The sequence below is a fragment of the Pyrus communis genome, chromosome 12 (genome assembly GCF_041283825.1).
Source record: "Pyrus communis isolate YQ-2024b chromosome 12, ASM4128382v1, whole genome shotgun sequence".
In the NCBI taxonomy this organism is placed as follows: domain Eukaryota; kingdom Viridiplantae; phylum Streptophyta; class Magnoliopsida; order Rosales; family Rosaceae; genus Pyrus; species Pyrus communis.
In genome coordinates, this window is record NC_142576.1 from 20,761,629 (window position 1) to 20,773,311 (window position 11,683).

At 37.5% G+C, this 11,683-nt stretch overlaps 2 protein-coding genes across 2 annotated transcripts; one reads left to right on the top strand and one right to left on the bottom strand.

Annotated features, from left to right (window-relative positions):
* Window positions 1–982: 982 nt before the first annotated feature.
* On the top strand, window positions 983–5,140 carry LOC137745841 (metal tolerance protein C2-like). The gene is made up of 10 exons (XM_068485866.2): window positions 983–1,591; window positions 1,686–1,794; window positions 1,895–1,934; window positions 2,448–2,524; window positions 3,205–3,293; window positions 3,961–4,030; window positions 4,278–4,316; window positions 4,414–4,564; window positions 4,654–4,743; window positions 4,855–5,140. The coding sequence occupies exons 1-10, from the start codon at window positions 1,174–1,176 to the stop codon at window positions 4,954–4,956; spliced, it is 1,185 nt and encodes a 394-aa protein (XP_068341967.2). The 5' UTR covers window positions 983–1,173; the 3' UTR covers window positions 4,957–5,140.
* Window positions 5,141–7,841: 2,701 nt separating this feature from the next.
* On the bottom strand, window positions 7,842–10,390 carry LOC137746306 (putative L-type lectin-domain containing receptor kinase S.5). The gene has a single exon (XM_068486384.2). The coding sequence runs from the start codon at window positions 10,251–10,253 to the stop codon at window positions 8,250–8,252; it is 2,004 nt and encodes a 667-aa protein (XP_068342485.2). The 5' UTR covers window positions 10,254–10,390; the 3' UTR covers window positions 7,842–8,249.
* Window positions 10,391–11,683: the final 1,293 nt, after the last annotated feature.

Consider the following 11,683-nt stretch of genomic DNA (forward strand, 5'->3'; position numbering starts at 1 on the left):
TTTCCGGTGATAATCAATATTCCTCTTTGAAGAATTTTTGGGTACTTAGGCTATCTCCAACCGAAAGGGCTTAGCAAAGCCCCGTCCAGAATTATAGCCCTACAACAAATTATTTTGTTAATGAACAATGTCAGGTTATACTCATGTACTATCTCTAATCGAAGGGGTTAAATATAACCCCTTTTAATAATTTATTAGTTTTAATTTATACTTTAAATTTATTGGCAATTTAGTTAAATTACTGTTGGATTTTTTCAAATATAGTCGTTGAATTTAAATGAATTATTGCAACATAAGAGTTGAGTTCCAAAAAAGGGCTAAGAGGAGGGGGGGGGGGTGTTTATATTTTGGCTTTTGGACCTTTAGCCCTCTCCATTGGCGATTGCGGTGTAAGGTTCGCTCATACATATGTTATGATGTGGGCAAACAATACATTAAATTGAGAAATTGACACAGTACGAGCGTAGAAGGGATACCAATGTAAGCCCTGAAGAACAACGTTTTGGAATCCAGAAAATTTTGGGAGCAAACCAAAAAGTTTATTTGAATAATTCTTGAATGATGATTACAATAGCAGCCATAAGGCTTAACTCGACCCTTGGGAAGTTCAGGGAGTTTTAGGGAACTCAAAAGAAGTAAACTAGACGTAAAACAAAAAAAATTCTTTGATTTTATCGACCAGATGTACTAAATTAGATTTGTGGTATCTAGTTATCTACCATATCAGCATATATAAAAATTGGAATGGAAATACCATATTGATTTGTGACATCCATTTTTAAGAACTACAACCTTGATCGATTTTTAATTGCAAAAATTATTTTGATGAAGCGAGTTAACTTCAGAGATCATTTGTGATAAAAATTTAAATTCTCATTAAAATTTACGAGGGAAAACCAGGTGGGCAGAGCAGCACTAAAAAGAATCACAATAAAAATCGTCTGATTCTCAAATGTACTCCGTTGATCCGAAATCAGACGGCAGGCAAATTCCACAAAAACGGGACCCCACATTTTTGAACAAGTCGTGTTCTTCAGCCTGGAGCTCCGTTTACTTGACTCTCAGTCTTCTCCTGTCCCTCATATTAGGGGTTTCTAAGCAAGTATGAATCTCAGACTTCGATCCTTTCAATCCAAACCCTAACTATTCAAATCAGATTTCCCATCAGTCTTCATGGACAAATCCAATTCCTTCAAAGCCTCTCAGAATCCATGGAGCGCCGACTTCGGACTCGGCGCCACCGATCGAAGATTGGCATTTTCCCGCCAAGCCTCGTTCCAGCAGCACCGCGAACCTCCGCACACGCCGGTCTCCATCAATCTCAACGACTCCGAGGCGACGCCGTTTCTCTCCCGGAGCGTGTCCAGCATCGACGTTCCGCCGGGGGCGTATTTGACGGAGGAAAGCGACAAGATTTTCGGGGGCCGGAGCGTTTCTGCCGAGAAGTTGTCGGTTTTGGTGGTTTTTGAATCGGTGTTTCGGATATTGAGGTCGGGAAACCGGTATATGAAGAGGTTGTTCTTGTTGATTTCGCTTAATGTCGCGTATTCGACAGTGGAGTTATTTATTGGACTCTTCACTGGACGTATAGGTTCGAAAAAAATCACTGATTACCTAAATTTATATGAAATTTTCGATGTTATCGTTCGAAATTTGGTTGAATTGTTGTTTTGGTTTGTTTTCAGGTTTGGTGTCGGATTCTTTTCATTTAAGTTTTGGTTGTGGCTTATTAACGTTTTCTTTATTCGCTATGGCGGCTTCTCGAAAGAAACCGGATGAAATTTACACTTATGGGTAAGATTGTTAGTAAGATGAGTTGGAAGATTAATGTCTTTGGGCATAATTTGGTTTGAGAATGATGTGTGTAATGAGTTCCTTTTATTCTGTAAATCAGGTATAAAAGGCTACAAGTTCTGTCTGCTTTTACCAATGCTGTAAGTATTTCACATTTCCCATATCATGGCATATCATGGCAATTTACAGCCTTTCGTAGTAAATTAGAAAGCTTTCTTTATGCATTTTAACATATGTAGTTTCTTTATTTTTAGGCGACGATGTTTGCGTAGAGCATTAGTATTTTGAAACACTTTGATTCTATTACTTTTGGTGTCTTGTTAAACAGTACTTGTGTCTTGCAGTATTCTTGGCACCGGGAACAATCCATATTGTTAAAAACTCAAATTTTTGTGAATTTTTAGTACAGATTTTCTTGGTTGCAATCCAAATGCCTTTGTTTTATTCGGGTATAGACACTTTTAGATGTTGCCCTTCTGATGATGTATAAATGTTTTCACTTTTACATCTCTTATGTAGCTCAACTTGTTGCATTGGATGAGATTGCCATCCCTTTTCTTTTTATTTGATTGTAACATTTGAATTATTTCCTTCCATGTTTCTGCTTGGCTAATATATGGACTTTGTTTTGATTCTGCTGCACATGTAGACAGCTGTTTCTTTTGTTTATGTCATTCTCCTTGGCTGTCGAAGCACTTCATGCTTTCATACAGGATGAATCTGAACACAAGTAAGTTGGTTATGCAAACTACAATGATCTGACATTCGACAATTCAGGGTCCTTTTCCAATGATTGTGTCATTTGAACTTAAATTTTCTTCATATTATGTATTTTGCCATATGCACTTTTCACTTCCGGGATCACTATTTCATTTGCCTTCTTTCATTGTTGTTCCAATAGATGTTATATATATTTATATTATTTCATGTGTCTTCAGATGGTTGTCTTTGTGGTCTATTATTATATGTGCTAGGCATCATGCATGTGAGAAATCCCCTAGGCTAGTGTGGTTCATTGACTTGCTAAGACATTACTGTTGAAGACTAATTCTGAGAAAGTTCATTTTGGTGTAACATTAAAGTGTAATTCTAATATTGTCTTCAGTAAGCTTTGTAGTTTATAGCTCTGCTGTATCTTTACCAAATTTTTTGTAGGTCACATGTTTAATAAGTATCTCTGACTTAAAATGGGCAGTTAGCAAGGGTATCAGATGATTTTATTTGAAAGTGATCTCATGATTTGGTACATAGTAGATACTTATGTATTTTTCTAATAAATTGGACCCGGATTTCCACTGGTCTATTCATCATTAGGCAAACTACTGTGGTAGAAAATTTTTGGTTACTTGTTTTTGTGGCTGTAGTTTTTATTCTGATGGATTTTGTCTTCTGCCAATTATCTGGTTGTAGGCATTACTTGATTGTTTCGGCTGTGACAAATCTACTGGTGAACCTTATTGGTGTTTGGTTCTTCAGAAATTATGCTCGTGTAAATCTTGGTAAGTTTTCAGCTGTATTTTATGTTTTGGCATTGAGACCATTTGTGATTGACTTGACCGTCTATGAAATTCACCATGGTATTTGTTTTTGGGACTTCCCCTTAACTACCGAAACATTCCCCAGGGTTAGTCTAATTAGAAATTTTGCCACTGCTCTTTTGCATTCTTTTGAAAGTTCAGGATAGTGGAGTTAGTATATAACTTGGTGTGCAACTTAGTTAACTTGGCATCAAAGGCCAGAGAAATCATTCTGGTTTTTGCCGTAACCTAAATATTTACAGTAATACACGATTAGTTGAAAGATTTTGGCTTACAATCGGAAAGTAAAGTTTTCAATGACACATCGGAATGGTGCGGTCACGTTCCTTACACATACATTAGCCTCATGATATGTTGTATTTTCTGGAGACCACTGTTATTGGTGTATCCATCAGTGTTCCGTTTAGCCTTTATTATCTTTGTGCATCCTAATTAAGTGACTTCAGATCATCACAAAACAAATATAGAGGCTATTGGTAAATGTGTGGGATATGATTAATTTATGCACACTGTATCAATGTCTCATGCCCCTTTTAAGGGCTTTACTTCTGTGAATGAGCATTGGGAATGATATTTTTTGGTTTCCATCCTTTACTTCTGTTTTATGTGGTGCACATATGTCATGCAGTTTACAGAAATGCAGAAGATATGAACAATCACTCTGTTTGTCTGCATGTTCTTGCAGATTCAATTCGCAGGTACAATATGCTTCCTCTCGTTATCTCTTTTTGTGAATACATGTAACAACAGAAATATTGTCTTCCCAGTCTGTCTGGCAGCATAAGATGATTATATTGCCAGACACTGAATCTAGACAGTTAAATCAGTTTATTCTTATTAGAATTCTGTTCCAGAATCGGTCTGCCAACATAAGTCGCGCGAGACCCTATATATTTATCATGTGAACTTCTATCTGAAGCTGGTATATGGAAATTTGTTTCCCAGTGCAGGGTTGATATTGGCATCCTGGTTTCTGTCAATTGGGTGGGTAATTAATGCTTGATTTTCTGTCTATTTTTCTTCTATTTTGTTTGCCTTGTTTTTTGTTTCCCATTTTTGAGATCCATCTTCAACTATGTAGGGTTCAGAATGCAGAGGTTTTGTGTTTCGGATTAGTGTCAGTTGCAGTTTTTATGCTCGTAATGCCACTGTTTAGAGCAAGTGGTGGTATTCTACTCCAAATGGCACCACCGAATGTTCCACCTTCAGCATTGAGCAAATGCTGGCGACAGGTGGTATATATTTATTGAAATATGGCGCAATACTAATGTTTTGTTAGTAATGGAGTTATTGATGTTTGATTGACAATATATTTCGTCAGATTACTGCCTGTGAAGATGTTTCTGAAGTTTCACAAGCACGGTTTTGGGAACTGGTTCCTGGTCACGTTGTTGGGTCGCTCTCAGTACAGGTAACAATTATTGTAAATCAACTTCTGTACTTCGTGCATTTTGATGCAGTCAATTGTCGATGAGGATATTCCACCTTTAGAGGGTCTGATTTTAGTCGATGATGGTAACAGGTAAAGAAGGGGATAGATGATCGCCCCGTTCTTCGATATGTTCACGGTTTGTACCATGATTTGGGAATACAGGACTTGGCAGTGCAAGCTGACAGTGTCTGAGAAATTTTTGTTCGGCTTTCTGCGTTGTTTGGTAGTTGGTGAAGATGGTATTGGATCCGAGTCTAAGATTTAGATTTGTTCTTAACTTTTTTCATTTGAAGCCATGGTGTTACCAGTGGGTGAAAAAAAAAAAAAGTCTAATATAATTATACATTTATAATCAAATACATTTATGTTTTAACGAGCTGCATTTTTTTTCCTGGGTCTGCATTTGACATTCAGTTAAATGACGGTAGATAAAATATGAAACCACAAACACTAAACGGTAACAGCCGACCCAATTATCAAAAAACTAAGAGCATCTCTAGTGGAGTCTTTAAATATGAACAATCACGGTATAAAAGGGTGTAAAACAAATACAGGGGCAAATTGAATTTCCAATGGATTGGAAAGTGAGTCTATAGAGACTTATCGGATGCATATTGTACAGGGACAATCTTGAGTTGAAAATGGGGCTCACAATCTTGATGGAAGCTTTTAATGCTTTTAATTAATTAAAAAAATGTTAACATTCACAAAAAAATGTGCATCTAATCAAATTATAACATAAAATCATAAAAAAAAAAAAATGTTAACATTAACAAAAAATGTGCACCTAATCAAATTATAACATAAAATCATAATATATATATATATATATATATTAACATTAGCAAAAAATATGCACCTAATCAAATTATAACATAGAATCATAAAAACTTCAAATTTAGAGATTCTACTATGAGGTCCTTCAATAAGTACTAAAAAATGGTGGTGGAAGTCCCTAAATAGGGATTCCATTGGAAACGCTTTCAGAGTGTCCTTTTAGTTGAGCTGAGTGACATTGCTTCTTCAAAAGGAGAACCTGATGGTGTGGTTGGAGGAGAGGGGATTGGAAATGAGATTGAATTTTCTGGTTTGAGGGCATTGATCTTGATTTTAATCTTTTGTTTTGGCTTGGCAGTGATCAGGTTCAGCGCAACTAACATATTATGTGCCTGCTATTTTAAAAGTTAAGGTGGTAAAGCCAACGAATTGGATGGGGCAAGTGATGGTGAAATGCAATTGTCATATTGTACTTGTTCAGTGATTAAAGTCACGAAATTCTTGTCATGTTTGTAATTAAATATGAACAAACTTGGATAGGGCAAGTAACTAAATATGCAATGCTCTGCCACTCAGTACTACGGTCTGATGATATATCTCTTCGCTTAAACTTGACAAACTTGATGGTGTGGATGGAGGAGAGGGGATTGGCATTGAGATTGAATTTTCTGGTTTGGGGCATTGATCTTGATTTTAATCTTTTGTCCGGTTTGGCAGTGATCAAGTTCAGCACAACTAAGAGATTGTTATTAGCACTTCAAAAATCTCATTATACACTCCTCACAAGTGTATTTTTCTTTTTAATTATAGAAAATTTGGAGTGTCAAATGAGATTTTTGGAATGCTAATAACAAATCCCTGCAACTAATATATTAGGTGCCTGTTATTTTAAAAGTTAAGGTGGTAAAGCCAACGAATTGGATAGGGCAAGTAATGGTGAAATGCAATTGTCATATTGTACTTGTTCAGTGACTAAAGTTTCAAAATCCTTGTCATGTTTGTAATTAAATATGAACAAGCTTCGATAGGGCAAGTAATTAAATATGTAGGGGTGAGCACGGTACGGTTCGGTGTGGTTTTGAGTGAAAACACAACCGAAACTGAAATTTTTTTGTGGTGAGGTTCGGTGCGGTTTTGAAGCCAAAACCGAAATGAAACCAAACCGTTTGGTTCGGTTCAGTGCGGTTTCAAATGGTTTCGGTTTGGTTTTTGAGAAAAAAATGTACAATTTAAAATATATACCTATTTATGCATAAGACCGTCAAACCTGCATGACATCTCTACCCCTAATAGACCACTCTCCTCAGATTTAGCTTATAATTCTTGGGTGGTACGTTCTACTTCTAGCCATTTGGACTTAGTTGTGATCTTATGACAAATCTTGCCAAGTATTTTCCTACAGTAGTAATTAGTGGAAGGAGTAGAGATAAGGCAATGATTAAGTCATCAATATAAACTCGAGAAAATTTGAAATGTTCATCAATAAACACTGTATTGCACATAGAAGAATTTTCTCATCTAATTTGGTTCTACAGGTAAAAGGATTTGTACAGTTAAGTAATGTATATTATGCTAGAAGCCATGGGATGGATATAATGGTCCCACCAAGGCCACTAAAGCCTTGTGATGGCAAGAACCACACTACAACCATGGATAAAAAGGTCAGTGAGGTCGCAGAGATGCAAGCAGCCAGGTCACATGCAGAGATGCAAGCAGTGAGTTCAGGGTACTGATGTTGACTGTGGAAGAGATGAAGATGAATTTTGAGAGAGAGAGATAAGATGGGTTTTAAGAAAGAGAGAGACAGACAGATGCAAGCAGTGAGTTTAGGGCACCGATGTCGAATAATGGTGCAAAATTGGATGACTAGTCTAGTTGAACTAATTAAAACATAACATTCAATAAATGGTGCGGTTTCAGTTTTGGTTTCAGTGCGGTTTTGAAAACCCAAAACCGAAACCAAACCGTTTTCTTTGCTGCGGTTCTATTTTGAAACCGCAACCATTTCAAAATCGCAAAACCAAACTGTTCGGTACGGTCCGATTCGATTCGTGTTTCGGTTTCGGTTTTCGGTTCCAAGTGCCCACCCTTATAAATATGCAATGCCTTGCCACTCAGTACTATGGTCTGATGGTATATCTCTTTGCTTAAAAGTGAAATATCTTAGGTTCGAATATCGTGGATGGTGAATTCAATACCAAATTACGTTGGCCATTGTGTGGTTTAGCCGAACTACCTCTCCCCTAATGTAAAAATATTGATGCACTAGAAAAAAAAAAGAAAAAAAAAATGAAGCAATACCCTGAAATAAATAAAATGCAAAATAGAGATAATTAATGTAGCATTGTCTGCAGCCTGCAGGGAAAGTAGCCCTTGGCTTTTCCTAAGCGGAATTTTTTTTAGTACAATGATATACACTAGGAGAGAGGAAGATCGGCTAAGTCATACAATGATCAACCTAATTTGGTATCGAATTCGTCATCCACGAAATCGAACAAAAAACCTCTCACTTCCTAAGCGGATCTATTACAAGACCTAAGCGTAAAGCAGAGGGGTTATGAGTGAATCAAGTGCTTCGGTAAAACTTCTATCCTAATTAACTTGCGTGATACGATACAAATGAACACGCATAACATATACACACACATTATTTCTTTACATTTCCAGAAGACAAAGGCTTCTCTTGGTTTCTGATCTGGCTATATTAGTCATCTTCCGCTGAGATGTGTGTGTTGAGTCAGTTGACCTCCAGCCACATTAGATTCTGTATCGTCTTTGAACGATGGAGGCATGGCCGGCCACACAAAAGCAGGTCGTTCTTGGGGCAAAGCTGGCAGATCAGCTTCCCTTGTAAGAACCATAAGGACGGTTCTCATAGACGGCCTCTCATGTGGATTAGGGTGGCAACACGTTAACCCCAACATCAGCACGCATGCCATATCATCCTCGTCGATGTCTCCATCCATTCTTGAGTCAACAGCTTCAAGGATCCTTCCTCTTCTATAAAGATCCCACAGCCAATACACTATGCTGTTGTTGTAGTTGTTCTGTTCGTTTTGATTACCAGGCCTTCGTCCACAGACAACTTCCAGCATAAGAACCCCAAATGCATAAACATCCGTCTCAACAGTTGCCCTTCCAGTTAGAAATGTCTCCGGAGCCATGTAACCTGGCGTTCCTGCAATCTCATTTGTGGAGTGGTGAGTCAAGTTACTTTGCTGAATGGTACGTGCGAGCCCAAAGTCTCCCAGCCTCGCGATGAAATCTGAGTCCAACATGATATTGCTGGCTTTGATGTCTCTGTGAAGCACTCTCTTCTCACATCCATTGTGAAGATAATCTAGCGCCTGAGCAACTCCAAATATTATGCTGCGCCTTCTTTCCCAGCTCAGTGTTGGTTTGCCCATCTCTGTGCCAACACTCTCGTCCCTGTATACAAATCTGTCTAGGCTTCCATTTGGCATGAACTCATAGACGATAAGAAGCTCATGGCTTTCGTAGCACCATCCAATTAGTTTGACCAGATTTTTGTGACGAAGGCTGCCGATTGTGGTGACTTCTGCTATGAATTCTTGCTTGCCTTGACGCGAATTCTTTGAGACTCGCTTGACTGCTATCTCTTTATCTCCCAGGAGTCCCTTATAGACGGTTCCGAAGCCACCTTTTCCGAGCTTGTTCTTGGGATTGAATCTGCCTGTTGCTCTTTGAAGTTCTTTCAGTTTGAATTTTGTTGGAGCCATGGAAGTTGTTTGGATCTCATCTTGAATCCTCGGAAGCACATCCTCGTTTTCACCTCGCCTTGTCCAGAAGAAGTAACAAGAAACTCCAGTTACCAAAAGTAGTACTACTGCTGGGACCAGAATCCAAACCCACAGCAGGTTTGAATCTTCATCTATATGCGAAGAGTTGAACTCCCACGACAGGATGCAATTTAGCTGAGTGTTACTGCCCGTGGAAGCTGAGAATCCAACATAGACCTCCTGCGAAAGATAGGTTGAGAGATCGAGAGTGCGAGACAAAACCGGAGCATTCTCCATTCCTTCCGTAGTTTCATTGGTCTGGGAAACAAAGACGGTGATGTTCTGGTTGGCATACTCAATTCTCACCGTGTAATCCGTTCCGCTTGATAGATTAACACCATAGCCAAGCAAAGGCACTTGTTGAATCGAGTAAACGCTGTTTACGTCCAACCCCACATGGTTGTCATTCACATCTTCTGCGTAGCTCTTTCTTGTGTCGAATTCTACTGCCACTATTTTAGCTTCAGCAGATCCGTTTGACGCTGCATTTACAATTCCAAGCCATTCACCGTCGCTTTTCTCCGGAAGAGCGGAGCTTTCGGTTAAGATAAAGGCCAAGCCTTCACCACCTGGGTTGGTTTTCGGAGCGATGTTAAGTACAAAGGTAGAATTGAAAGAAGCTCTGCTGCGATCGGCGCCTTTGCCTTTCCCCCAAAGTTTGAATGGTTTTTTATACAAAAACCTTCCAGCTTTGTTCACGATGGAGGCCCCGCGACTAACATCAGGAGTCACTTGGACGGCGTTTAAAACTATATATGAGTTGCTGAATACAAAATCCTCATAATCAACGTTGTCTAGAAATGTGGGATAGCTAAAATTCAAGCTTCGTGCTGGATTAACAGCACACAAGTGCAAGAGGGCCAGTAGGAGGACTGCAGACCTTCGTATCAAGGAAACTTGCATCCTACTCATGAAGGTTTTTCGGTACAGAGTTCGAGAGATCGAAAGAAATCCAAGGTAGAAGGTGAGGGTTAATTTCAAGGTTCAAGTAGAAGGAGGACACAGTTTTGCAATATATTTAAGCTAATCGAGGGCAGAGTCTGATGACTTGTATTAGAAGGAAAAGTCGATCGATCCGAATAAACGGATTTAGAATTGTATTGTGTTCATATTATTCAGCATCATGATGGTTACTTGAGGATTGAAAAGTCAACAAAACTGGGGTTATTGAATTCCATTTTTATACTTCTAAACCTGTTTTTTCTCCTAAAGAAATTTGCATGGAAAGTTCACTCACGAGGAAGAAACCAAAAAAAAAGAAAATTTAAGAGGAAAAAGTAAAGTCAAGATGGATGTTAAAATATTTTAATATAAAATACTTTCATGAAAGTCAGTTTGAGCACAAGAAACGAATAAAACAAGTTATTATTTATAAATGTTTGAACCTGATAAAAAAAAAAAAAAACTAAATAAAACAAAATTTTTATTAGTTTGAGCACAAGAAACTAAAAAAAGATATTATACGTGCATGTTTGAACTTGATAAAACAATACTAATAAAACAAAATTTTCAAACTGGGCCCACATCAGCCCACTCCCTCTTCCAATTTCTAGAACAAAAACATTATTTTTATTTTGTACCATTATTTTTACCATTTTTTTTAATATAAATAGAATTCACATTTGTTTGTGGATAGAGATGATACAAATGATAGTAAATCAATGAAATAGAATGTACCAATATAAGTTTAAAAAATGAATTAGTGAAAAGATTGAATGAATTTTTAATAAAAAATGGTACATTTTATATTTCAAAAAGGCATATTTTTCATATAACAAATTGATATATTTAAGACTTGGTGCATATAAGATTATACAAACTTATTGTAGTTTTATTTATATTTTGGAAATGTTTGAATTGAAAATTAATTAAGAATTTAATAAGGGTGTGAGTATTAAATCTCTAAATCAATTACTAATTTTTATTATAAAAATGATGTAACTTACATATAATTCATTAAAAAATAATGTAACTTACTGATAATATCTTAATCAATAAACATTAAAAACTAGAGACCAGATACTAATTTTTTCCTATTTTTATTATACACAACTTAAGTGGTAAATGTGGCATTTCCACCGTTTCCACTTTCAGCGCCACCGGCACCAAATTGAGAGAGAGAGAAATTTGAGAGAATGAGAGGCCACCGAATTTGTGAGTTGTGCCTAGTTGTAGGAGGTACTTCAACACACGAAACACACAGATGAACGTTGCACTTCCAACAACTGAATCGCATCCTTGGATGGATTTTAGCACAGTCCTCCACAACAGTTATCGCCCCATTCTCCGTCGAGTATGAGGGTGTGTTCAAGAGCCTCGGGTGTAAGAGTTTGGAAGAGTAA

What these genes read in the sequence shown, in the direction of transcription:
- LOC137745841 (XM_068485866.2), top strand. Translation starts at nt 1,174, where the DNA reads ATGGACAAATCCAATTCCTTCAAAGCCTCTCAGAATCCATGGAGCGCC. An exon ending in GATGAAATTTACACTTATGG is followed by an intron (nt 1,795 to 1,894) that starts GTAAGATTGTTA and finishes TCTGTAAATCAG; the next exon opens with GTATAAAAGGCTACAAGTTC. An exon ending in TGTCTGCTTTTACCAATGCT is followed by an intron (nt 1,935 to 2,447) that starts GTAAGTATTTCA and finishes ACATGTAGACAG; the next exon opens with CTGTTTCTTTTGTTTATGTC.
- LOC137746306 (XM_068486384.2), bottom strand. Translation starts at nt 10,253, where the DNA reads ATGAGTAGGATGCAAGTTTCCTTGATACGAAGGTCTGCAGTCCTCCTA.